Source organism: Rhipicephalus microplus, chromosome 8 (genome assembly GCF_043290135.1).
Source record: "Rhipicephalus microplus isolate Deutch F79 chromosome 8, USDA_Rmic, whole genome shotgun sequence".
Taxonomy (NCBI): Eukaryota; Metazoa; Arthropoda; class Arachnida; order Ixodida; family Ixodidae; genus Rhipicephalus; species Rhipicephalus microplus.
The window spans coordinates 62,201,064-62,227,273 of record NC_134707.1 but is presented as its reverse complement, the minus strand read 5'-3'; the positions used below and the strand labels follow the sequence as shown (position 1 = coordinate 62,227,273).

Sequence of the window (26,210 nt, the reverse complement as noted above, 5' to 3'; positions counted from 1 at the left end):
TGACGTCTCTCAGCGGCTTCACGTTCTCTAAGTTGAGCATCTTCCGCTCGACGCCGACGTTTACGTTCGGCGTCGCGAGCTCTTCTCCGCGCTGCCTTGTCTCCGGACGACGACTTGGTTGCGGTTCCGCCAACACTTTGGCCGGCGCTGGTCGAAGGGACGTCGATCATTGCGACCTCGGACGTCGACGCGCCGTACAAACCAACCGACGAGCGGCAACTGAGCGAGCGAGCACCGACCTTGTGTATATATACAGTGCGACGGTGCATGCACTGTCAGCTGTCGAATGTTCGAGAAGGGGGAGAAGCGCAACGGCGCATGCGCGCGCGTCAGCTGCCGATGTTCTCGAAGCGTGACGGCGCATGCGCGCTAAATTATACAGCTAGCGAATGTTCGTGAAGAGGAGAAGCGCACGCGGTGTGTAGAAGAGGAAGGGTGCACAGATGGTGGAGGAGTGAAGCGCGTGCTGTGTGTAGAGGAGGAAGGGATGCACAGATGGTGGAAGAAGGAGGAGGAAGCTTGCGGACGGCGCCGCACTACAAGCCTCGAGTATTAGATGCTCCGCATCTAAAAAAAACCTTAGCTCTCGATGAACCAACGTTTATATATAAACGTTGCGAATAACTAGATAACAGCCGTATAGTTAATGATAAAAGCATTGTATCCGAAGGTAGGGTGGCTTACCTAAGAGAATCGTGAGGACATGCGAATGCACGGCGTAGTAATTTTAATGGCGTAAACTAATAGGGAGTTTTCGAATAGGGGATCCAGAGAAACAGCGTCGAGACCACTGCGTAAAACCAAACCACGTTAGTGTTTTGCGTTGGGGACGCTACTTTTCGAACTTGGCGGGCGCCCCAAAGCCTTCCCCAAAAGCTTTGCGACAGAAGAACATGACACCACCCACATAACGCGCCGCAGACCATATTCGAAAGCTCTTTGGTCCTGCTTGACCAAAAGCGCGCCTAAAAAAAGGGCTTTGGGGCCCCTATTCGGAAAACTCTCTAATGACGAGACGAGATACATACCGTAAGCATTTATTCTCGCGCTATAACTATCGTCTTGCCATACCACCTAGCCCAAGCTGCCACACTCCCTTGCCGGGTTCGGCAAGATCGCTCATGCACTGCGGACGACACCAAACCCTCACGAAGAAGTCACAACTACAGGGGCAAATTTCTCCGCCAAATTTGGCGCCAGCCTGGCAACAACCACCCCTAAATCTGGCAACTGACTTATGCAACGCCAAACAGAACATGGCCATTTATTTACCGTGCAGTTGTTACCAAAGTTGTGGTCCTCGAAGTCCTGCTTCAAACGGGCCCGCCGCCGAGCGCGCGCCGCCGCTTGCGTGGCGCGATCGAGAGCGCGGGCGGCAGCGAGATCAGCCTGTCGTCGTCGCCGCCTGCACTCGTTCTCACGCCGCTTCACATGAGGATTGGTGGCTCGCCGTCGACGTTTCTCCGCTGCCTCTCGAGCACGAAGTTCGGCGTTCTCGGCTCGCCGTTGACGTCTCGCAGCGGCGTATCGAGCACATATTTCCGGATTTTGGGCTCGGCGTTGGCGTTTCGCAGCGGCTTCCCGAGCACGGAGTTCGCTATCGGCAGCTCGCTTCGCTCGCTTGCGTGCGGCTTCACGCGCTCTTCGCTTCGCAGCTTTGTCTTCCGCTTCTTTTTTTCCGGTTGGAGACTTTGAAGCTACTGCAGTGACGTCACCTCCAGCGAAAGGTGCAATGCTCGGGTTGCATTGCATTACGCTTCTTGCTTGGAGTACCGTTGCAGTCAGACATTCGACTTTACCGACTTCTGCCATCGCCTCGAGAGGCGCCCAGTCAGCGAAGCCGCAATGCGAGCGCCCTCACACACTAATTATGGCGAATTCCATTGAGAGAACAGGAGTAAGGGTGCCGAGCAGAGAGGAGTAGGGGGCAGAGCACTGAGAGCCGCGTCACTCGACCTGCCACTGGAATGCGGCACACCTCCGCAGAGCAGGTGTGAGGGAATAAAAAGGCGAGTGAGGAGAAAGGTTGTGCATCCCAGCGTCCTCTGCTGCAAAACACGTGCGGTCTGATCCGGACGGGCAAGGAAAGCACGTGTGGCAGTGGGTGGTACAGCGCACTCGCTTGCGCGCTATCCTGCAAAGCTGCTGCTTCGTATACTACTACATGATGGACTCGGAAGCTCAGCGCATCCTACTGTCTTTAATTCAACACCAGGCACCATCTAGTACGGAAGGTAAAGTGAATTTGATTGCTTTTTATTTGTTTCAGCGCACTTGTCGCGCATGCAGCATGCAATGCATTCTTGCGCGCGTGGACCTAAGCCCACTATTCTTTATCATATCAGAAAAACACCGTGGATATGACAGCTTTATCAGACTGTTCATGCAGTTACCAGCTGCTGCTGTCATCAGCAGTTAACAAAACGTAAACAATTCTAGAAGTACTGCAGTACACTATCCTGTTGCCAAGTTTCCTTGCATGAGTAATTAATCCTTAATTCAAAACAAACTTACATTGCAGACCCCTCCATCAGCAACAGAATGATTCGCAGCGTTTTAAGAAAAGTAACTGCGAAGTGGCGTGTAGCAAGTGTCACGTGGGTGCAGCTAAGTATTGCACGCAGTAACAATTTATTTTTATTTCTGATTTTTAAGTGGCTAATGTCTCCAGACGGCAGATCAGCATCCCACGTGATACGGTGAAGCCATACATCTCCTCGGAAGCACGATTTCTTATCGCAGGGTCGAGATGCTACGTATGATAAGCGATATTTTTTTTTAATTATCAGTGATTTGTGCAGTGTTTCATGCAGCCCTGTAACATGATGAATTGACTTTTTTAGAATTTGTTTTTTGCTTGCTCTAATCCGCTTACCTTCGAGTGTAAGGCATCCGAGTTTGCATAATGTAGCTGACTACTTGAGAAACCATTTTCATTATATAACTGATTTGATTACATTTCCATCATTGTGTGAAAACAGATGCAGTTCTGCGTACAAATATGGCTGGCGATGTGCCAAGGCGAGGGAGCGAAGAAATGCGCATGGAGCTCAGATTGCCATGCGTTGAAACAGGAGGTGGTAAGTATTAGTATTAACATTATTGCGAGGCACTACATTTACTGCTCATTTATATTTTTTAGATGGCACAGATACTCTGCACCTGCCAGCTCCCACTGCATCAAGATCAGCTGACGGGGAGACTGGTGCTCAAAGCAAGCCATCAGGCTCCAGGAGAGGAGGTGGAGGCAAGTATATTAACACTGAGTGTCTACAATTGCCTCAGCAAGTGTTCTTGGGTAAATCTAACAAGCATGCATCAGAGCGTGTAAAAGTGTACTTGTAGGAGTGATCCTTAAATGACAAAAAAAAAAAGAGAGCATGGAAAGCAGACCACTACAATTACTGGAAGACTGGCACAATTTGCATATTGCATTTACATGCACAATACCAGAACTTATCACTTATGTATGTTTGCTAGTCTGCGCAAATGCTTGTTTTGTTGATTAATGCTTGCTGATTGATAATTAAGCTCAAGTGACCGTGCTGTGTGTTAAATTATTCAATTATAAGTAATGCCTGCACAATGACCGACAGTTTCCCAATAAACCATTTATGTGTTGGTTCTTTCTTATTCTAGCTGCTGAATGGACAGAGGGGCAAACAAGGCTGCTCCTAGAGTACTACCTCAAATATTTCCCTCAGATTGGCCCATTTAAAAAATTCAAAAACAGGAAGCAAGCCTTTAAACAAATATCGATGGACATCGAGGCTGTGCTTGGCATAGCCAAAACCCCAGAACAGTGTGAAAATAGGTACAAAACAGTAATTAGGCGTCGGAAGGCGTCTTCCGACCATAACAAAAGGTCTGGTGCTTCACCCACCCCTGTGCCTTTTGACGACGAGGTGAAAAAAATTGAAAGCATTGATGACAGCATTGAACCGGAGGTAGAGCGAGACGCCTCAGGGGCTACATTCAAAGCCTCGCCCGAATCTCCGGCCGTGTTGTCACCTGCCAACACCACTGAGGAAAATAAGACGCAGTCCTCAAATCCCGACACGAAGCCACGGGTAGGAACTGCACGCCTGGCACACATGCAGTTGTTTTTTACTGAAATGAGGGCACTGCAAGAAGAAAAGGAGGCTCAAAAGGCGGCCAGACGTCAAGAAAAAGAAAATCGAAGAGCTGAAAGGCAGGCCGAGCGACAGGTGCTTCGTGAAGAGCGGCGCAAAATGCATGAAGAAAAAATGGAGATTCTCCGTCAGGCCTTTGGACTTCCAAAATAAAGTGGTAGTTTTAAATAAATAAACGTACTACCCAAAGCGATTACTTAGTTTCAATGTCTTTTATTTTCTAGTTTGGCACAATACACTACCTTGAGAAAATGCAAATGGGCCAACAGGTGTGTGGTAAGGACAATTTTTCCCAACCTTGAAGGTGTTTTAACGAGTTCAGCTTTTCAGGTGGGCCTTTGGTAAGCATATATTTGCTCACAACTGCATAACACGTAAAGGAATTCCTTGTTTCATGGCTGCTGGTTCTGCAACCCCATTTTTATCATCAAGTGATCTCTCTTGATGCTAGCCAAGCCACGTAATAGGCTATCCTGTTGGGCTACACTACTGCTGCTTACTTGAACTGCAGAAGAGCTTGAGTCTACATTTGTTGTTTGTGAGGTAAGTGACAGGTCTCGTGACAGGTTCTCTGGCAAATCTCCACAATCAATGCAGAGGTTGTGAAGCACACAGCATGAAATGATAAACTTGGACATGTTATCCACTGTCCACATATCCAACCTGTGCAGTTGTCTGAAACGATTTTTTAAATCGCCAAAAGTATTTTCAATAAGCACCCTTGTCCCGGAGAGTCTTGCATTGAAGGTTTTTTTGATGCTGTCAAGATTCCCATAGTCTCGAATTGGTGTCATCAGGTACTCCCGGAAAGGATATGCAGCATCCCCCACTATATGGTACTTGCTAGAGCACAGTTGTGGCAAAACACTTGAAATCCTGGACCGACGGAAAATGCGTGCGTCATGAATTTTGCTTGGGTAGCCAGTGCTGGCATCAAGAAACCTCTTCTTGTTGTCACAAACACCTTGAAGTGTCAAGGATAGGTAATGGTGCCGGTTTATATAAACAGATCGCACTTTCCTGGCTGGGCACCTGATAGGCATGTAGCTTCCGTCAACACACCCAATTGTGTCTGGGAATCCCGACAGCTGCAAGAGAAAAAAATGTGCACACACATAGTCAAATAAGCATGGCACTAAGGGTAATGAAAGGTGCCAATAACATGCGGAAAAGTTTAAAACAAACTGGAGACTTGAAGCTCATAACGGCGAGTGCAATACACTACCGGTACACATGATTGAAATTAACTGGCTATTTAATTGTGAAGCATCTGGGAAAAATAATTGTAATAACTTATTTAAAAGGTGCATTCTGGCACTAACTAATTCATAATTGTAATAGTAGAGCGGTAAAGAACACATGGGACCGCACGAAGGGGAATTAATGACACATACAGAGTACATACAGAGTGCACAAGTAACTGAACTCTAGGTTTATTCACTGTACATGCAGGACAAGTACTAGATGTACATCACTAAGCAGAAGATGGGAAAATAGAAGAGATATGAAACAGCATCACATGGTCAAAACTACTCAAGAAAAATGTCCGATTGCTGACAGCATTTGTAATACACATGAAGGAGGCTTGACTGTGTGGTGCTCTTTCATATCTCTTGCATTTTTACATTTTCTGTTCATTTGCAGTTCTGATCCTGCATATCAGTTGCTTTCAGTCCTTATTGTGGTTTGAGTAGGTGTAATTCCTCTTAGTCTGGTCCCTTGAGTTGTGTAGAGCTGTATGACATTGGTGTGAAAAAAACTGTAGTTTATACCTTAAATAGCATGTTTACAAAAGCATAGTTACCTTCTCAAAATCCACAGCAAGCTTCTGCAGGTCACTGGGGAACTTGATTACATTCGGTGCTATGTCGAGCAGGAATGCAGTTACTCGGCCCATCATTCTGTGGTGAGTGCTTTCTGCGACTTCAAAGCGGCCAGCGACATCTCTAATGCATGCTTTGTTGGCTGCATACCTGAAAAGGAGAGGATACTCTAATTAAATAATGGAATTAAGCTTGCTGTTGCTGTCAATGACTGAATAATGGTGTTAACAATGCTGTCGCTGTCAATGAAGCAAATTAGCAAGACAACTGAAGTCAGAAAACACGATTCCACCTTTTTGGGTGACACCTTAGAAACTCAAAATATTTGATTAGTAGAAGCACTATCTAAATAACAAATTCTAATTTTAATTCGCGCATTACATTTATAAGTGTGGAGATGAAGCTCACTGTGAACCTGCTGACACAGCCGATTTGAAATGCTTCGTGAGCAAAAGTTTTCATGGTTGTTTGTAATGATGCATCATGAATTATGCTTTGCCACTGATTCTAGTAACGAGAATTTTGTGAAGCTCAGTGTGTAGGTGTACAAACTACGAAAGCATTTCACAAAATACTATAACTCTATTACGTTCGACACTCGCTAGTAGCATTTAACAAGTTTAAAGCAAGGTGGTCCAATGACATGCTGCGAATTAGGTACATTTATTTGCAATATTTCATATGCCTCTAACCCACTATAAAACGGATTATGCAGTGACCTGATGACAGCGGCATTCCTAAACGTACGGACACTCACCAAAGAAAGGAGAGAATGTGTTCTTCAGCCGACTTGGCAGGCAGGCCACCATGATCACTGTTCTGAGGGCAGTGCGGTGACTTGGCGAATTCTGCTGCCAAGAAGTCCACGACCGGCCGCGTGACGCGGAAATTTCTTTTGAACTGGAAGAAAACAGGCCTTTAAGCAACCTAATTAAAACAGAAGCCGAATGACTCACCTCCTCGTCGGAGTAGCTAGCCACCGTCTTTGTAACATATGCTTCCACTTTCGGCCTTCGCTCTGGCAGAGAAAAGAGCTGCTGAAACGCTGCTGCATACACTTCGTCGTCATCGTCGCTGCTGCTTGAACTCGACTCGGACGTAGAGCTCCAGCAGCTATCGCTGCTGACATCGTCTAGCTCGTCAAATACTTCGGCAAGACGACGACGTTTTGCTGCCTCCGCCATCCGTGAATCTGAAGGCAGGCAAGGTGGACGTTCACTGCCAGAATCTGCCGCTACGACGTTAAAATCGTTCGAGCCCGAGCACCACGCACGCTTCGCTGCCGCCATAACCGCCCGACACGACGCCGCAAAATGTAAACAAGTGAGGAGGATTGCTGAGAGGGTATGTCCGGACATGACGTTCCAAACACGTGGTTTCCTGCGTTTTCCACTCACTCCGCTTTTTAAGAGGGAGCAGACAGAACTGCTCCTGGCTGCTCTCGGCGCAGCAAAAGCGCTCTCGCTCTACCAATGGATGACAGTGCTCCTACTCCTGTTCGACCACTGAAACACGCCGCCTCGGAAGAGAGCACTTTGAGCGTGCTTTTGAGTGCACCTGCTCTCCCAATGGAATTCGCCATAAAGCACGCTCCTCTGCACACGCTCTCAGCCCGCACCACGTGCTCCGGTTACTAGGGGCGAGGATATGTGCGCGCGCCTGCATCTGTTGATATGGGCAAGTGAGTGAGAGTGGAGAGATAACACCTGCCGGCGCGTGGACACCGACAGACGCCAGGAGCTGCGCCGTGCTCCGAACCAGGCTGCAGAAATTAGGCTCCTTCTACCAACCACTACCACCACCACAGACGCCTGGCATGCAACGACTAAGAAGAAATGCATTCACATTTAAAAATGACGGCATATCCATGGGGTGAATGACGGAGAGTGGGCAGAGCTCTTGTGTATTAAAAATCGCCAAGGGAGACCACAAGTTCTATCACACGAAGGACAACGACGATAGATGGCAAACAAATTTCGACGACTTGAGCAATGCCGACTGCCCATCATCACGCAGCGGTACCTCCAGTCCTTGGAGCAAAACATCAATCGAGCCACCGAATTCACGTTCGTTCCCTCACTTTGAGGGATTCCCTAAAAAAAAAAAAAGTTCAACAAATCTCAGTTCACACAGCAACTTCAAGCCCACACAAGGGGCACTTTATTTCTATGTCCTGGATGTGCATGGGGATGTGGTCATGCATTGAGGTCCAGTTTGAACACACGTTTCAACACAAGGGGCACAAGTGAGCCTGCAGCCACGGACACATTTCCACATGATTGGTGGGGTCCTGTATCTCCCAATACTCTTGCAAGCAACAGCTGCAGGCGACTCTCGGTGATCCTGCTGCTGCAGAGACAGAGCTTTCCTCTATGCGAAGGACGGCGCCAGTTCCCACAAGCATTGCACGGTCATCTCTGGGACATTGTTGCACCACTTGATGGTCGGATTCTGCGAACTCTGCAGAGACTGGAACAACTGGCAGCGAGACAAAAGTATATATTTCAGAGCTTTGTGCTGCAAAGTTGCAATCATTAGTATACAGTGCTTGTTCATTTACCAAATTATGTTGTCTATATAATTGTGGATACCATAGGTGCGAGATAATATACCCATGCTACAGGCACTGAAATACCAAGTAAAATGGAGGGGTGGACGACCGCCACTGTAGCTAATTTGGTAGCACATATTGCACAGCTTATCCGAAGGTTGTAGGTCCTATCTCTACCAGCACCCAAATATCTTTTTTGTGTATAAAAACACACTACAATAGAAAAGGACACCAAGAAGAACGAACACTAAAGAGATCGAGCGCGATGTCTTTTTGTCCACTTCAATTCCTTTAGAGTAAGACCATAATTGCTGCAGTACATTTATAACGCTACACATAATGTCCCCAATACATTCCCTTGCTTTGCTTTTCTGTTGGCTTCATTTCTTTGTGTTTCACAAAGAAAACAGGCCCTTGACCGATTTCCCTTCTTTCCTATATCGTCTACACACAAGCCATTTGAAACAATCCCTATGGAACGCCAACAAATAGTCAAGTGGGGCAGTACGTGTACATAATGACATAGGGAGATTTTCTTGTTATACTAAATACCGCCACTTTAGTACGGCACTGGCTTCCCCTGACCTCGCAAGTTAGTCAATACAAGCTGAATCATCCAGAAATCTTTACTAGATGCTTCAGAAAAAAAATAGCTTGTTTTCAAAGTGGTAGCAATACTCACTGCGGAAGCACGTGTTTGTTGCCATCGAATGTTCAACTACAAGGCCCCCATGCGATGCTCAATTCTACTGTATTAGAACTTCCCCGAATTTCCTTGACTGTAACACCAGTCTGAAGATGTAATCAATCACGGGTGCATTGATTCACATTTCGCAAATCCAATGCGTGCTGTACCATTGCAGTGCCGGGGCTACTCCGATGCCCCCACGCACACGAGGGCACCCCTAGCGGTTGCTCCTGTCCCTAATGACACTTTTGCTGAAGCTTCAGGACCATGAAATGTACTAAGGGAGTGGTTTCCGTCCACCGGTGAATCCTGATGGGAACAACTGATGCTTGCGAAGACTTGCACAAGTTTTGGTCAGAGATTCTTGGTGTCTCAACAGCGACGTCCACACCACGTCTTGAGGGCTGCGATGACTCCGCCAGTTTTCGCGACGATTCTGGCCATGCGCTGCTGTTCAGAGATTCGCCAATTTCGGCCTGGTCAAATGAACGACAAAGGTCAAGGGGTAAAAGGTAAAGGACATGTTCAAGTGGCAATCTCTCTGTAAGTGCTGTTACAAGGACATCTATGTTTTGCATGCTTTCCCTTTCAGGAGCAACATGGAGCAACAGATGGAATACTTGTGTCACATGGGCATTTGCAAGGCCATCACTATCAAGCACAAGCTGTCACACGGGTGATTCTGAAATCTATTGAGTCAATAGTCTATCAGGTCAAAGGTGCACCCCACACCTGCACTAAAGCTTCAATGGCTATTGAGCGACGGAGGCAGAAACAGTACAAACATGCCAACATTGACGAGTGATAACAGCGTGGCTATAGTTTCACTGCTCAACAACTTAAAAACAAAAATGCATTAGCCATTATGTAAGAACAACTTATTGAAATTTTTCTAAGAAAAACAACAGACACCTCTGTACTTAAAAGGGACACTAAAGCCAACTATTAAGTTGACGTTGATTGTTGAATCGGCGGTCCAGAAACAATGTAGTGTTACTTTCGTGTCAAGGAAGGGCCTATTTTGAAATAAAATCATGTTTTAGCACTCCGCATTGGGTTAGGGCATTTTAAATTACTAGCGTCAAGAAGTGGACCGAACGGACTGTCTCATGTCACTGTTCATTGCCCGGCTTTACTGCGCTAGTAGCAGCAGACTGAAAGCGACGGGAGCCACAGCAGCAACAACAGCCATTGATCAAATTCCCGCCGTTGAATTTGAGATTGCAGACGCTTTTGTTTCAACTGCGCCCCCCTAGTAACACGACCTGTCTCGTGTAACTACTCGCGCCATTCCCCATAGTAACGTCCGGCGGTTCTTTTTTCCATTAATCCAAGAGAAACAAACAAGCAGCATTTTATTGCATCTCTTGATGCATGGAAGGTTCTTTGATTAGTGCAGTTAAATCGATTACTAGTGATTAATTGTAAGCAGTCCGTCTAATGTCATCGGGGTCATTTTGAAAATGTCTTACTGCGGTGTTCGTGTTCTTGTGCATTTACCTTAATTTCTCGCTAAGTAGGGCATTGTTGTTGATAATATTGTCTTTTTACCTGTTGTCATACATTGAGCTTTCACTCTGACATAAATTATTTGACTTTAGTGTCCCTTTAAAGTGCATCTATATTATTTCGCTTACGATAACATGAAAATGAAGACTTGCAGCGCCGCAAAACTTTTGCGAGAAACACCTGAACCACTCAACTGCTGTTCAAAAACTGCCACGTAGCAGCGCAACAACTCTACCGAGTCGATAAAACTGAATTTTTGACGGCTGTTGACTCGACGGCCTGTCAAAGCAGCCTGCGTGAAACACGTATAACTAGCCCTCCTCGGTTGTGCTCAGGCTTAGCTAAAACACGTTGGGCAACTGGTTCGATACAGCTGAAGCAATCAGACATGCATTTACCATCACCACCCCCACCTGCATCTCGCTCTTACTGTCGATCCGTTTGGAGCAGGAGTCTGCAGGCCTCGTCATGGCAACGCTTACGCCGCCTTCGTCAGGCAGTCTGCTTTCTCGTGTTGATGCTGCGGCACTCTTTGACGATGCCTGCGAACAGCGAGGGCCACTAATTTTTGTGAGTCACATTCTGCAAGATGCCTAGTATCACATCTTCATACTTCTCAGTATGTTTGGCAGTTTGCCTTGGCTTTTCCAGCGGTCCAATGATGAATGTAACGGTGAAATTTACAATGTTTTTCGATCACCTTCAACACACAAAATTGTGGACAAGCTGCCATTTCACTTGAGCTGTGACAGATGCGCACACTTTCATGATGCAGACATGCACAACCTTTAAACCTTGCCTAAGAAACTGATATGATATATGGACTGGTGTAGTTATAATGCAGCAGTTACCCTTTTCAGAGAAGAGAAAACTCGGGAAGCTAGTTAAAGTGTAAGATTATTGCCCTTGTAAAAGGCATCTCAAGTGCTTTTCCAAAATGCGCAATATGAATGAAGCCGCAGAGTCATGATACAGTGCCATGAATTCCCTTACAATTTAGGTCGATACAGGGTACGACTGGCCAGTGCTTAATTGCATGATTTCCAAACCCCGATACTGTTATCTTGTGAGACTATGTTCTTACAGGGTCAACGCCCAAAAAGGAGCACATAACAGAGTAAACGTTCAGCCGGTGTTACACTCTCGCAACTCAAGAAAGCGAAAGATACTCTGCACTCTGGTGAGATTAAACGAGCTGCATTCAGCGGCAGCAGCAAGCACTGAATCTGCATAAACACCACATGAGGCACAGTGAACCTTTTGATGAGCAAGACCGGCTGTGGCAAGTGAGCCACCTAAGGCGGTTTGCCTACCCGTCGGTTGTAGAGTAGTAGGTTGTTTCAGTATGCGAAGCAGCACGTGTATTACAGATGTGATATGCTGTCACAATAGTCGATGGAAAATCTTCACCGGCCACCAGATGCCACAACACTTTAGCTTTAGTCGGTTCACTCACGAAACACAATCAATTACGTGTTAACAGTGGTTGGCCGCGTCAGAAGATGAATATATATATTTTTTTCAAGCTTCATTTTCTTCTTCTTCACCCCTTCTCCTGCCAGTCATCTAGCTCCTTTCTCTCGTTTCGGACATAGTCACCACGCTGTTTTGTCTAGCCTGCGACACCACCACCTTGCCCGTCGTCGTTCGGCTTCCCGCTTCCGCAGTTCATGATCTCTTTGACTTCAGAGTCGCGCTCATTCAGTCGCAGCAGACCGAGCCGTGTTTCTTTGACTGTAGCATGCTTGCACCGTGACCCGCTTGAGTGCACCGTCTTTATCAATCATCGCCAGCAACATCAATGCCACAGAAACTGCACCTACAGAGGGAGCACGCCAGTAGCATAGATAAATGTGGTGGTGTGCGTCTTCTGCATGCGTTAAAGGGACACTAAACAGCGGAACGATTTTTTGCGTAATAGTAAAGTACAACATCACAATCCAAAACACCCTTCTTAAGACGCCGTGACGCTTGGTAAGTGAGAAAATGTGCAAAAAAGAAAAAATCGCAGGTGGAGACACCACCATGAGAGTCCTGCGCCAAGCACCGTGACGTACTAAAGTTTGAAGGCATGTTCTGGGTCCAGCATAGCTTATACTCGATAAATATGAGGTACATTGTTATCTGTGTGAATGCCATGGACCTAATATACGAAGTTTTGGAAGGCTTCATTGAGGCAATGTGACAAAAAATACAAAGAAATCAATTATGTTGTACTAATCTTAGCTATGCTTTTTTAATGGAGTGCTTACATGCTGACGTCACACTTTTAATCCACTTTCACTCACGGAATTTTTCTTGATATTCAGACTTTGTCGGCAATAAATACTTGGTAGTTTTCAAGCCGAGTAACAGCCTGTTACATTAACTGTATGAAGCAGTCAAAATAAAATGGATACGATACCCGCCTTTCTGCCCTCTGGACAAACTCTTGTGGGTGACACCTCCACCCCCCCCCCCCCCCCCAGCTGCTAAAACTATTACACCATCTCCCTGGAGGAAACCATGGGGCGATGCAGCTATAGCATCGCTGGGAGTTCCAAAGATGCATTTAACGGCCGTGTTTACAGGTGTGTAGTGTTTTGCGTGTTACCATTGCGGTGAACCTTGCGTGTATTACGTTGCTAACTTGGTTGCATAACTTGGTTAGTTACCACGCATCGCGTGACCGGTAGGTGTTCTGCGTGACCGTTGTGTACAAACAGCGCAGTTGTTGAGCCACTCGTCTTTCCGTCGTCATCGCGTTCTGGATGTTTCCAATGCACGCGAGGTTGTTGTTAAACCAAAGTCTGTCGTCACACACCTTGCAACTGTGTCCGAAGCTGCGGTCCAGGGAGTCGCGCTTGAGTCGAGCGTCTGCCTGTGCGCGCTGCCTGGCTCGAGACGCCGCTTTCGCGACGCGATCCCGCTCGCGTACAGCATCGAGGGCAGCCTCTCGACGCCGCCGCTTTAGAGCTGCTTCACGCGCTCGAAAATCGGGATCCGTAGCTCGACGTTGTCGTTTCCAAGCTGCTTGCCGCGCTCGAACCTCATCGGGATCCGCCGCTCGACGTTGACGTTTTACAGCCGCTTCGCGCTGACGAAGCTCGGGATCCGCCGCCCGACGCTGACGTTGTGAAGCAGCTAGGCGCTGACGAAGCTCCGGATCCGCCGCTCGCTTTAGGCGTTTACGTTCGGCGTCGCGAGCCCTCCTATTCGCAGCAGCAGCAGCCTCGTCATCGTCCCGAGTGGATGCAGCGCTGCTATGGTGGCTAGAATAGCGCTGCTGTCCGAGGTTGGGTTGATGCGTGCTTGCGTCAACCCACTCGCTGATGGAGCTGTTGCCACTGTCGCTTTCATCACACTTCACCACCATCAACTTCTTTGATCGGAGAAGGAGCAGATACCACAGAACAACTATAAACCGACGCGAAGCGCGCGCGCAACCTGCGCTCGCTACCCGCTAAGGTGTTCTGTGCTAGCTCCATGGCAGTAGCTGTTGAAGACTACGAAGAGAGAGGGAGAAGAGAATCGCGCATGCGCAGTATGAGCGTAGACAGACGCCGGACGCGGCGCGCCCTCTCTACCCGTTTTATTTTTTATCGGCACATTCATCCGTGTTTATGGGTAAATCGGCACAGCGCCGTATCCCTAATGGGCTGCAGAATTTGGCGGCTTCTCATTCTTCTAACCACCACCACCACCACCATATGCCACCACGGTACCTCTTTATTGCAGCGACTTGCTTGCTCGATTCCGTGCCGAACGATTATGCCGCCCGCGATCTCCAACGCCAGCGCAGCTCTCACCGTCTGTACCTGAGGTCTGCCGGAAACCCATTCTCAGGGCCTGGGGCTGTCGCAGAGGTTACTATAGGTGTCCTAGCTGGAATAGGGACCTTCCCTGTTTTTGAATTTGCATAATAAAATGTTTTCATCATCATCCTGACGCCGCTCTCGCCGTGTGGTTCCCTGTCCTCGAACTATCACCCCCCCCCCCCTCGCCATCTTTCTTATCTCTGACTCGCATGCGACGACGAGTGCTCCGTTTTCTATAGGGAGAGAGTTATCTTTCTCCTCCTGCTATCCTTCTCCTACCCTTTATTCCCTTCCCCAACAAGGCACTGCGCCGGGTCGCTCAAGAGGCAGACAGAGATTAGGTGACTTCTAATTTCCTTTCTTCAAGAACTACTACTACTACCACCATATTGCATCAGCTGTTAGAGAGAAGGAAGGGAGAGGAGGGTTGCGAGCAAGAGATGTTCCGCATCTAAACAGTTTAACACCTTCGCCCGCTTAAAGGGACCGTACGTGAGGCGATCCGAAGCGGAGGGGGGGGGGGGGGCACACGCGTTACCCACCTCAGTCAAATCGAAGCAAAGGCAGTCGCACACGTTGCAGCTGTGCCCGAAGCTACGGTCGACGAATTCGGGCTGGGACCGGGCGTCGGCACCATCGAAGCCAGTCGGATCCGATGAAGCTAGTTGAGCGAGGTGTCCTGCACAGGCGTTAGACTCGCGTCTGTACGCAGCTCACGCATTGGCTCGACGCTGACGTTGGTTTCGTCGTCGGCGTTGCGTACAGCGGAGTTTAATTGTTGCCGACGCTGCCGTCCGGCATGTCAAGAACGCGTTTCATCCGTAGCAGTTTCCCGCCGATGTAGTCGTTTACGCTGGGCTTCCCTAGCTCTGAGTACGCTTGCCGACGTCTACGTTGCGCTTCGGCACGTCGAGCCTTTCTCTGCTCTGCGATCTTTACAGGCGTTAAGGTATTACTGCAACTGGCGCCGACATAGATGTTGGAACTCATCACGCCAGTGCAGTGACTGAACGTGTGTACGACCAAACCGAAGGTTTCTGGAGGGAAATGTGGGGAGAGGGAGGTTGGCTCATGCCAGACGGTATAGCGGCGGCTGCCTGCGTCATCCCATCCCGGGCCGTCAGCAGGCAGTGCCGACTACACTTCCCAGCGATCTCCACAGCGTTGAACCTGGCGGGACTTCACTTGGCAGCAGAGCTGCTGGCTGAGAACGTCCCTGCTGAGCAGGTTGCAGTCCTGTGCAACAGCAAGGCAGCCCTGCAGACACTAGCCAACCACCGCCGCGCCAGGCTCACGGGGAACCTCATGGCATCCAAGTACCGGGCCCTTGCGGCAACCGGGACGTCCATCTTCTTCTACTGGCTACCCTCTCATGTGCGCATAGCTGGTAACGAGCAGGCAGACACGCTGACCAAGGCAGCACACCAATTGGGCACCCACATCACCCAGGCCATGGCAGCTAGAGAATTCACGCAGGTTTGCATCAAGAAGCTCCTCGCCTCGGTCCACCCGGGACAGAGGGTGGCCAATAGCCAGGAACCCAAGCATCTCCCCGAGGCAGGCCTTACCAGGAGAAAATGAGCTGACCTGCTGCAAGTGCGGAACGGACGCGTGTGGACGGCGGCTCGCCGATATTTTAAGGAACGCTGCGCCTCTCCAGCCTGCAGCTGCTGCAGCGACCCCAAAACCTTAGAGCACCTCCTCTGTGCTTGCCCTGCCTAGGCACAGGAACGCTCGAAGGTCACCGTGGCCTACCGGAGACATGGCCTTCCTGCCACCACCCTGGAGCACCAGCTCTTCACCATCTCAGCCCTACCTACCAGCACTCCGGAGCCTAGCGGAGTTCCCGGACGAGGGGAGAATCATGGCCTACCGCTGAGGGACCCGTGCCACCCCTATCCTTGCTGCCGAACTGCTGTTCGTGCTGAAGACGTCTGCGCCACAGCTCACCTAACCTTTTTCTCTTTTATCCACTTTTCTCCCATTCCCCCTCCCACAGACACTGCGCTGTGCTTCTAACTGGGCTGCAGAAATTAGGCCCTTTCTTCTTCTAACCACTACTACCACCACCACAGTGCTCACGCCTTCCCACTTCCTCACGTAAGAGGGGAGAATTGGCGCTTGCGCAGTTAAGTTGGTCACGCCGCACGCACACTGTATTGAACTCCACCATAAGCTGCTTTGCATCTGAATGTCCTGGTGCAGCCTTTGCGAGCAGGCAAGTGGGCCAAATTTTACACCCCTGTCGACGACTGTGCACTCACGTCCATCATTGCTAGATTTTCACCGCTAATAGAGCTTTATCATTCTATACACAAATAATTTACGAATCAGCAATGCACTTATATGCCACACTGAGATAGTATCACAACAGTAGTGCAAAGCTGTCGGAAGTTAACAGATCAAACAACGAGACATAACCCTTCACTCAAACCATGCAGGTTTGTACCTAGTGAGAAGTTGAGGCGGTTCTTACACCCTCAAAAATTTCTTTCATGCTTTAACTTTTTCGGGTGATATTAAGTATACACACGCCTTGACATTGACCACCAGTTGCCAAAGCTTGCCGTTCAACAAATAAACACCAACCTCTTCCCACAAATTCCTTGGTACAGTCCCGACTCAACCCTTCATAATGTTACCATTATTTGATGCAGCGTTGTTTTGAATGAGCCAGTTTGGCAAAGCAAAATTATCTTATAATCATCATAATATTTACACACACATTTATTGAGTAAAAGAGAAAGCGTCTCTCATAATCATATGGTAGTTTTGGGACGTTAAACCCCACATGTCATGAGTAAAAGAGAAAACTCCTTCACGTGAACACGTGATGTTTTCAACATTTCTAGCATTGTCACACATTAATCTTTGATAAATTGCATAATGACCTCATCTAAAGTTATCATGATAGCGTGAACAGCCTTGCCAATTTGTTCCTTTGCATGTGAGTGCTGAACACGTATTACAGATTCATTCCTGCACAAATGAACGTGTAAGAAATTGATACAATTAGTGTTGGGGCATCAACACTTAATTAGCATCTCTTTATGTTATGCACGAATTAGATTCTTTTAATTTATTCTTACTTTCTGCGTGGTTGAGCTGATTCAAAGGAAAAGGACCCCTTGTTTGAGACGCAAATGGATTTGACCACTGACTTCACCAATTGCATGCTAACATGCTTGACACAGCCAATTTCTACAACATGCTGCCCACACAGCTACAACAAGCCGCCTACTGTCTCTTAATGTGCGGAAAAAATGTGTCAGCTTGCCTTATCAAGTGTTGTGTGTCAAGTTGTATAGTGACCCATGTGGGTACAGCAGTCCTCAAACATTCAATTTTCTAGATACCTGTCTTTGCTGCTCTCTTTCCTGCAGTACTTTCTATTTTTGTCATGGTGGCAGAATGTGTTCTGTATCTATGTAACCTTCAATTTACTACAAAAGGTGCACATAACTGCATTGCTCAATATACTTGATGAAAGTATAAAAAATAAAACTGAGCAAGAAAATAAGCGTTCAGAAGAATGCACTTATCAAAGCGATAGCTCAATTTTTTAAGAGCGTTAAAATCTGTACAGTTGCCAGTGCTCGTCATACACACATAGAAATCTTTGTAGCACTTTTATGGGTTCAGCATGTCTTTACTTCGACTCAAAATAATTTTTTATATGGCTGAATTCCCCTGCATTTTCACGCCTTTCAGATGCATGCTCCGCTTCCAAATTACAAATCTGCATGCGCCGGCGCAAAAGAAAGTGATACCTTTACCGCGCATGTCCTGTACCCTCGTATCGCAGTGCTTAGCACATAGCACGGCCCAGTTTTCCTTATTTTTTAGACAAACCTTTCCTCTCAAGGCACACTAACAGTGTGGAGGCTCCCTACTGCAAAAATTCAGAAAGTGTGTCGCACGGGCACTCGGCGATTCGTAAAGTACCGCTCACGCTGCGAATCCTAATAATTCAACCACATACAAGAGAAATCTGCCACCGGCACTGCATTGCAGGTCAAGATCCTGGTGCTACAATCAGGTCTACATGTGCTTACCATCCACCATCCTCACTGTATTGATTGAGCTATATGCTGCATGTTTTCTAAGATTTCTCTTATTCTAGAATTCAGTACCTTTGCATGAACTGTCATGATTTGCCAAGATCTTACAATGAAGTACCTGACACTTGCAACACTTTTAATGACAATGTCAGCGAGAAGTACAGAGTAGTACTCCTTTTTCATGTGGGGATGTCACACAGATGAGAAAGCTGGCAAAAAACATGAGCATGCTCTGGTATATTGAGGACTGTGCCACAAAGTTAAGACACTTTCAACTGCACAGACCAACCACTTGAAAATATTTAATGAGCTGAAAGCAGTGCTTCACAACTCCCGACAACACAATCGAGGCATCTGCTGTAGGGGGCGTCACCTTCGATACACCAATGCAAGGTTGGGTGTCCCGAGGCTGACTACACAGTACAACGAATGAAGAATGAATGAAGGCAAAGTACTTCATGCTGCTTCACGTCACTGATATACAATATCATAAGCGCTCGCAACACTCTGGTACAATGTTCTTTCTCAATACCTGTTATGGCACATATGATGCTGAAATTGAGGTGTAGTCCTGAATGGGAACGCCCAGCATGTCTGCTGGACGGAAGGCCAGCACGTGAGCGCGGTGATGCTGTAACCGTTGAAGAAGGGCGACTTGCGAACGCTGCACACGACTGGTTTAAAATTGAGAAGGCGCATTTTGTCACTTGACAAAGCCGAGTTCTCACCAGCGACATAACGCTCGCACAAGAGGCACTTTGTTCCTAGCTCCTCGATGTAAGTGGGGATGTAGTCCTGCATTGAGGTCTAGTTTGAACACGCCTTTGAACACAAGGGGCACTTGAGCGCCCACGTACACACTCCTACATAGTTGGTGAGGTCGAAACTCCGGCGAACAGTAGCTGCAGCTGTAGACTGTTCTCGTTGACCCTGCTGCACCAAAGGGAGGGCTTTACTCTTTGCCAAGGAGGGTGCCAGTTCCCAGAAGCACTGCGTGCTCACCTCTGCGACACTGTTGCACCCCTTGAAGGGTGGCACCCGTCAACTCCGCAAGGACTGGCACAACTGCCAGTGACACAAAAGTATAAATTTATTACCTCGCATTTATTTACCTTGCAACAGTGACCAAAGCTCTGACAACAGCTGACCAGAGATGCGCTCGAAACGGGCTCGCCGAGCGCGCGCCGCCGCTTGCCTGGTGCGATCGCGAGCGCGGGCGGCAGCGAGATCAGCCTGCCGTTGTCGCCGCTTGTACTCGGCCTCGCGCTGCCTCACTCGAGGATCGGCGACTCGCCGTCGACGTTTCTCCGCCGCATCTTGGGCACACATTTCCGGATTTTGAGCTCGGCGTTGGCGTCTCGCAGCGGCTTCCCGAGCACGAAGTTCGCTATCGGCGGCTCGCTTCGCTCGCTTGCGTGCGGCTTCACGCGCTCTTCGCCTCGCAGCTTTGTCTTCCACTTCTTTTCCTCCGGTTGGTGATGACTTTAAAGCTACTGGAGTGACGTCGCCTCCAGCGAGAGGTGTGATGCTCGGGTTGCATTGCGCAACACTTCTTGCTTGGGACACCGAGGCCGTAGGACAACATTCGCCTTCGTCGGCTTTTGCCATCGCCTGGAGAGGCGCCCAGCCACACAACACCAACCGATTCGCATCACAACCACAGAACACCTACTCACAACTTCGCATCTCACGATGCGAGCGCCCCAGAGAACACCTGCAATTTTGAGCGCCCTCAGAAGCCAGAGCGCGCTCCTCCTCCTCTCCACTCACTTTGCCGCTACTCCGCCCGCACCACCTGCTCCGGTTTCTAGGAGTGCGGACACCGATACGCACACGGGTACGCATGACATGCACCACTGAGGAAGACATGCACCGACTAAGAATGCATTCGCATAAAAAAAAAAAGAAAAAGTTAACCACTGGCTCCAGTGCCCCACACCCCCAGTAGATTCTAGCACGCGGCTCGGCCCTGAAGTTTGCCGGGGTGAAAAAAACAAAATAAAAAACGCTAGCATTCAAAATTAACTAGAGGGGACTCTGGCGCTGCGATCGTTCAGCGACCATGGGAATGATGGGTAGTACTCACATTTGCCTAGTCTTCGTACTTGCGGCTTCGCTGGTTGCTGGGCGAGCCTGTGTCTCGATTTTGTTTTGAAGGAAAAATTCAACCCTTCTGAACTTCATGACTCAATTTGGAAAGGTAATTCAAAAAAAAAGTTAGGGTGGTGAAGCGCAATCACTGAACATTTGCCGATTTTGTTTCGTGAGAAAACAGCTTTAAGCCACACAAACACACGCGGAGCCAAAAGCAGGCCATAAGTACGAAGTTTAGACAAATGTGTGTACTACCCATCATTCCCATGCTCATAAAGAGCCGTGCGTTGCAGCTCCCATAGACACTGGCGCCAGAGTTCCCTCTAGTGTATATTAGCAAACTCTATGATGCTAGCCACCCTACCACGCCTAGTGTGCTGGTAATACGCTCGCGCATGATGGCCTAGTGCGCTAGTGGCGCAAGTAGGCAATTCACGGCACCCCCCCCCCCCCCAACCTCAACTCAATCCTGCCTGCGACTATGAACTCGTATCTCTTTGCAAGTTTTTTACCACTAAGAGGTTTATAAATGTGAATACGAATGACTTTATGAATCAAAAATGCACTCACCACACTGAATAAGTAGTATGGCAGTAGTGCAAAGCTGTCAGAAGTTGACAGGTCAAACAACCAGACATAACTCAGCCCTTCACTCCACCCAGCTGTAATTAAGGGGGATTTGAGCAGTTCTAACACCCGCTGAATTTTTATTTCGCACTTGTTTTTGGTTGGCCCGAAATACACAGAATATATATTGGTATACATTCAACAAGCATACTAAAATCATGCATGGTAATCTGCCACTAACTCTCAAGAGGAATTGTATATAGCAGCTACAGCTTGCCAGTACTTACCTGCGGAGCAGAAACCTGGAGGCTTACCAAGAGGGTTCAGCTTGAACTGAGGACCACACAGGGAGCAATGGAAAGGAAAATGATTGGTGTAACCTTAAGAGACAAGCAGAGGGCAGAGTGGGTCAGGGAACAAACCGGGGTAAGGATATCATAGTTGAAATCAAGAAGAAGAAATGGACATGGGTCGGGCACGTAGCAGGTAGGCAGGAAAACCACTGGTCCTTAAGGGTAACTGAATGGATTCCCAGAGAAGGCAAATGCAACAAGGGAAGACAGAAAGTTAGGTGGGCAGATGAAATTAAAGATTTCGCAGGGATGACATGGCAACAGAAAGCACAAGACTGGTTTTATTAATGAGAGAGGCCTTTACCCTGAAGTGGGCGTAGACCGGCTGATGATGAAGTATATATACAAACACTTTAACATTAACTACCCATTGCCAAAGTTGGCTTTATTACACATAAATGCTCACCCCCCACCAAAAAAAAATATACAAAGTACGGCCCTAACTAGTCATCAACAATGAAACAATTTTTTATGAGTGTTATTTCGAATGAGCCAGTTTGGTGAAGGCAAAATGATCATAATCTAAGATTTACGTATACATCTATGTCGTGAAAACGAAAGCTTCTTCAATAGAAACTTAATGTGTGTTCGACATTCATTTTCACAATGTAACCTATAATAAATTGTATTAGCGTCTCGTCCAATATTGATACCATGATGGTGTGAGTAGCCTAGTTTATTTGTTCCTTGTCATTTATTAAATATTGAATATGCATTACACTGAAGTCGTGCCTTCAAGGATGTTCTCAAACATGCAGAGAAATTGAGACAGCAATTAGTTATATGGCTTCCACAATACTTAATTAGCCCCGCCACGGTGGCCTAGTGGCTAAGGTACATGGCTGCTGACCCGCAGGTCGCAGGATCAAATCCCGGCTGTGGCGGCTGCATTTTCGATGGAAGCGGAAATGTTGTAGGCCCGTGTACTCAGATTTGGGTGCACATTAAAGAATCCCAGGTGGTCGAAATTTTCGGAGCCCTCCACTACGGTGTCTCATTATCATATGGTGGTTTTGGGACGTTAAATGCCACAAATCAATCAATTAATACTTAATTAGCATCACTTTGCAACCAAATCTTGATAGGCATTCCTTCATGTTATGCAAAGATTACATTCTCATTTTTTCTCACTTTCTGACAGGTTGAGCCCATTCAAAGAAAAAATAACTTCTTGATTGTGACGCGAACGAATTTCTGCAACGCTCTGCTTACAGATACAAGCTACATACTGTCTTTAATAAGCAGAAAACAAGTGTCAGCCCACTTTATCTGTGTTTCAAGTTGTGTAGTCACTTGTGTGCGTACAGCAGCCTTCAAATATACAGTTAGCTAGTTATCTGTCCTTCAGCTTTCCTGCACTGCATGCTATAGCCCGATGCATGCATTTTTGCAAGTTGTGCAGCCTCATGCCAGAATGTGTTCATTAACTATGTAACCCGCAATATAATACACACAGGGTGCATATCACTGGGTTGCTCTATATACTTGATGAAACTATAGTTATTACCATAGTTAGAACAGTTTCAACTGCGCAGAAAAGCCATCTGAAAATATTTAATTAGGTGAACGGTGTGCTTCAACCTTCCCGACCACACAATCGAGGCATCTTCTGTAAGGGGGTGCCACCTTCGATAAACCTATGCAATATTGGGTGTCCTGGGATGACAATACAATACAAAGAATGAACGAAGGCAAAGTACTTCGCGCTGCTTCACGTCACTGATTTACAATCTCATAAGTGCTCTCAACACTCTGGTACATTGTTCTTTCTGAAGATCTGTTATGGCACATATGATACTGAAATTGAGGTGTAGGCCTGAATGGGAAGACTCAGCATCTCTGCTGACCGGAAGGCCAGTACATGAGCGCGGCAATGCTGTCACTGTTGAAGAAGGACGGCTTGTGGACACTGCACACGATGTTATGAGTTTGCTGTGTTGCGATGGTAGCGGTGGCAAAGAGAGGCGAGCAGTCGAGCAGACTTCGCTGAAGCCTTAGCCCGAAGGCGAAGCAGGGAGGCAATCCCTTTTGAAAACAGCAACAAAAAGGAGCGTTTACTGTAGCAGGTTGTCGTTTGTACAGAGCCGGCCAGCACGACAACGTCGGCTGGGGCAAAATCTTCTAACATGGGGCCGGCACAGCCTTAAATAACGTGTTTGGTCCATTCTCTCAAACCAGTTCTCGGGCTCGGAGGGGGAGACGTAGCCATACCCGTAACTGCAAGGTGGTTCGGCGGAGGAAGCGACATTATCCCCGGAACTGCACGGTTCTTCTGCACGGAAGGCGGCGCTGGGAGGGGGGGAGACAGTTCGTTGGAACAGCGCTCGATCTCGTGAGACGTGCTGCCGAACGAGGAAAATGTCTGTGGCAAAACAGCACCCCCGCCGCCAGACAATGCATCCGGAGTTTTGAGCCATCTAGGGCGGCTCGGAAGGAGGGATGCTGGTTGACCGTCGATACTGTAGCCACTCCGTGGTGATTTTCAGAGCCCTGCAGGGAATCACTGGAACGACGGAGTTGAACACAAAGCCAAACTGCTTTCGTGGAAGCAAGCACCCTCTGAACGTCTCTCATAGCGCCAGACAAAGGCAGCAAAGATCTATTGACTCTCTACTACTGTACGTTTTAGCACGAGAAACATATCCCTTAGAGACCTCAAAACACTGGCCCTCACAGATGCTGCGATTACACTGCGCAGTCCAGATGCCAAGAAAGGCCGCGCGAAACTATCCTCAATGCCATTCGAGTAGGTCGGAACCCACTGAAGCAGCCAAAAAACAATTCTGTGCAATTTTTTTTTAACATTTTTACCACAATGGTAGAGGCTGGCCTTCCTGCTAACATATCAGAGTACACTTCAAACAAAAATACATCTGTTAGTGCAATGCAACATTGTGGATACATTTTAAAGCAAAACGAAAGAAGAGACACCAAAAGTATGCAAAACACTTCAAAGCAGAAGAATGTGCCTCAACTTGTATGAGGGAGCTGGGCTGCACTTCAATAAGCTCTGCTGAGTCCATCTGCATTTGTGTGCAGCTTCCCTTTCTTATAGCGCACACTAAAGTTATGGTGCTGAAGCGTGAAGCTCCACCTAAGTAAGCGACCGCTTTTAGACAGCATATTGTGCAACCAAGTCAAGGGGCAGTGATCAGTTTCTATTATGAAGTTCGACCCTGAGACGTAACATGCTAGCTTACCAATTGCACAAACAAGGCAGGCGCACGGTTTTTCTGAAGTGCTGTAAGCTTCCTCTCTGACACTGAGCTTTCTGCTGAGATACAAAACTGGCTGCTCGTGCCCTTCGACGTCTTTTTGGCACAAAACTGCTCCTAGGCCGCGGTCACTGGCATCACACTGAATAATAAAACTCTGAGAAAAGTCCGGCGCCGCTAGCGGGTCGTTTTGCGAGAGTGCTCTTCAGGCTCTTGAAAGCATTCTCTTGTGTCCCACGAAATGACGGTGGGCTCGGTTTTGCGGAGAGAGTCCGTCAGTGGACTAGCGAGGTTTGAGTAACCTTTGACGTAGAGTTGATAATACCCCGCCAGTCCCAAAAACGCCCTCAATTCTGAATTTGCGGTGGGACGACGATACTCTAAAACAGCCGCAACTTTCAGCTCGAACGGGCTACGCTGGCCACGACCCACGATGTGGCCAAGTCTTCTTCATAACCTTCCCACGAGTCTCTCAACAGCCGAAATGGAGATCTTAAGTTTCTTCCATAGACAAGCTCGGCGGGACTGAATCCCGTTGTCTCGTGGGGAGCGGACTGTATGGCGAACAGTGCCGCGGGTATGCATGCCTCCCAATCTTTGTTATGTTCAAAGCAAAGTGCTCTCAGAACTCGCGTGAGTACCGCATGCATCCTTTCCACGGGGTTAGACTGTGGATGTCCTATAGAGCTGTGGATTATTTTTATTCCACAGCGTTCAAAAAATGCTGTTGTGAGACAACTGGTAAATACGCTCCCATTGTCACTCTGAATCTCGGCTGGAAAGCCAACGCGAGCAAAAATGGACAAGAGTGTGTCCACAATGCAGGGAGAGGTGAGCTCTTTTAGCGGAACTGCTTCGGGAAATTTCGTTCCCACGCACAAAACAGTTAAAATGTAGCGGCAACCCGAATGGGACTCTGGAAGGGGGCCAACAATATCAATTACGAGCCTCCGGAACGGCTCTGTGATAACAGGCCCTAATCTCCTCGGGGACTTACGTTTGTCAGTAGATTTTCCTACTCTCTGACACGTGTCGCACGATCACACGAAGTTTTCTACATCTTTCCAGCATCCAGGCCAATAGAAATCTTGTGCGAGCATCGCCTTTGTTTTCTTGATGCCAAGGTGGCCCGCCCAGGCATTTCCGTGTGCCAGTTCCAAAAACTGTCGTCGGTACTTCTCTGGCACTAGAAGCTGGTCGAACGTTCTACCCTCAGCGTCCCGATACTTTCGATACATGAGCCCTGCCTTCGTGTAGAATGAGATGTTCTTTCAGGCTACTCCTTCTTTCCCGTTATGCTGCAGATTCTTAATGGTATCATCACTTGCCTGCACAGTGACCAGTGTGTTCCTGTCTACTTTACTGAGCTCTTCCCAACAAGTGGATGTGGAACCAAGCAGGGACGACTGAACGTTCTCC

The 26,210-nt window shown here is 47.9% G+C and overlaps 3 protein-coding genes across 3 annotated transcripts; 1 reads left to right on the top strand and 2 right to left on the bottom strand.

Annotated features, from left to right (window-relative positions):
• The first annotated feature begins 1,862 nt into the window (after nucleotides 1-1,862).
• LOC142769087 (uncharacterized) lies at nucleotides 1,863-6,107 on the top strand. Its single transcript, XM_075871969.1, has 4 exons — nucleotides 1,863-2,234; nucleotides 2,982-3,080; nucleotides 3,143-3,247; nucleotides 3,640-6,107. The coding sequence occupies exons 1-4, from the start codon at nucleotides 2,165-2,167 to the stop codon at nucleotides 4,284-4,286; spliced, it is 921 nt and encodes a 306-aa protein (XP_075728084.1). The 5' UTR covers nucleotides 1,863-2,164; the 3' UTR covers nucleotides 4,287-6,107.
• LOC119163397 (putative nuclease HARBI1) lies at nucleotides 4,331-7,531 on the bottom strand. The gene is made up of 4 exons (XM_075871954.1): nucleotides 6,913-7,531; nucleotides 6,714-6,856; nucleotides 5,938-6,106; nucleotides 4,331-5,221 (listed from the first exon to the last, which is right to left on the bottom strand). The coding sequence occupies exons 1-4, from the start codon at nucleotides 7,312-7,314 to the stop codon at nucleotides 4,526-4,528; spliced, it is 1,410 nt and encodes a 469-aa protein (XP_075728069.1). The 5' UTR covers nucleotides 7,315-7,531; the 3' UTR covers nucleotides 4,331-4,525.
• A 557-nt stretch (nucleotides 7,532-8,088) lies between these two features.
• On the bottom strand, nucleotides 8,089-14,059 carry LOC142768266 (uncharacterized). Its single transcript, XM_075870220.1, has 3 exons — nucleotides 13,508-14,059; nucleotides 11,118-11,246; nucleotides 8,089-9,671 (listed from the first exon to the last, which is right to left on the bottom strand). The coding sequence occupies exons 1-3, from the start codon at nucleotides 14,057-14,059 to the stop codon at nucleotides 9,432-9,434; spliced, it is 921 nt and encodes a 306-aa protein (XP_075726335.1). The 3' UTR covers nucleotides 8,089-9,431.
• Nucleotides 14,060-26,210: the final 12,151 nt, after the last annotated feature.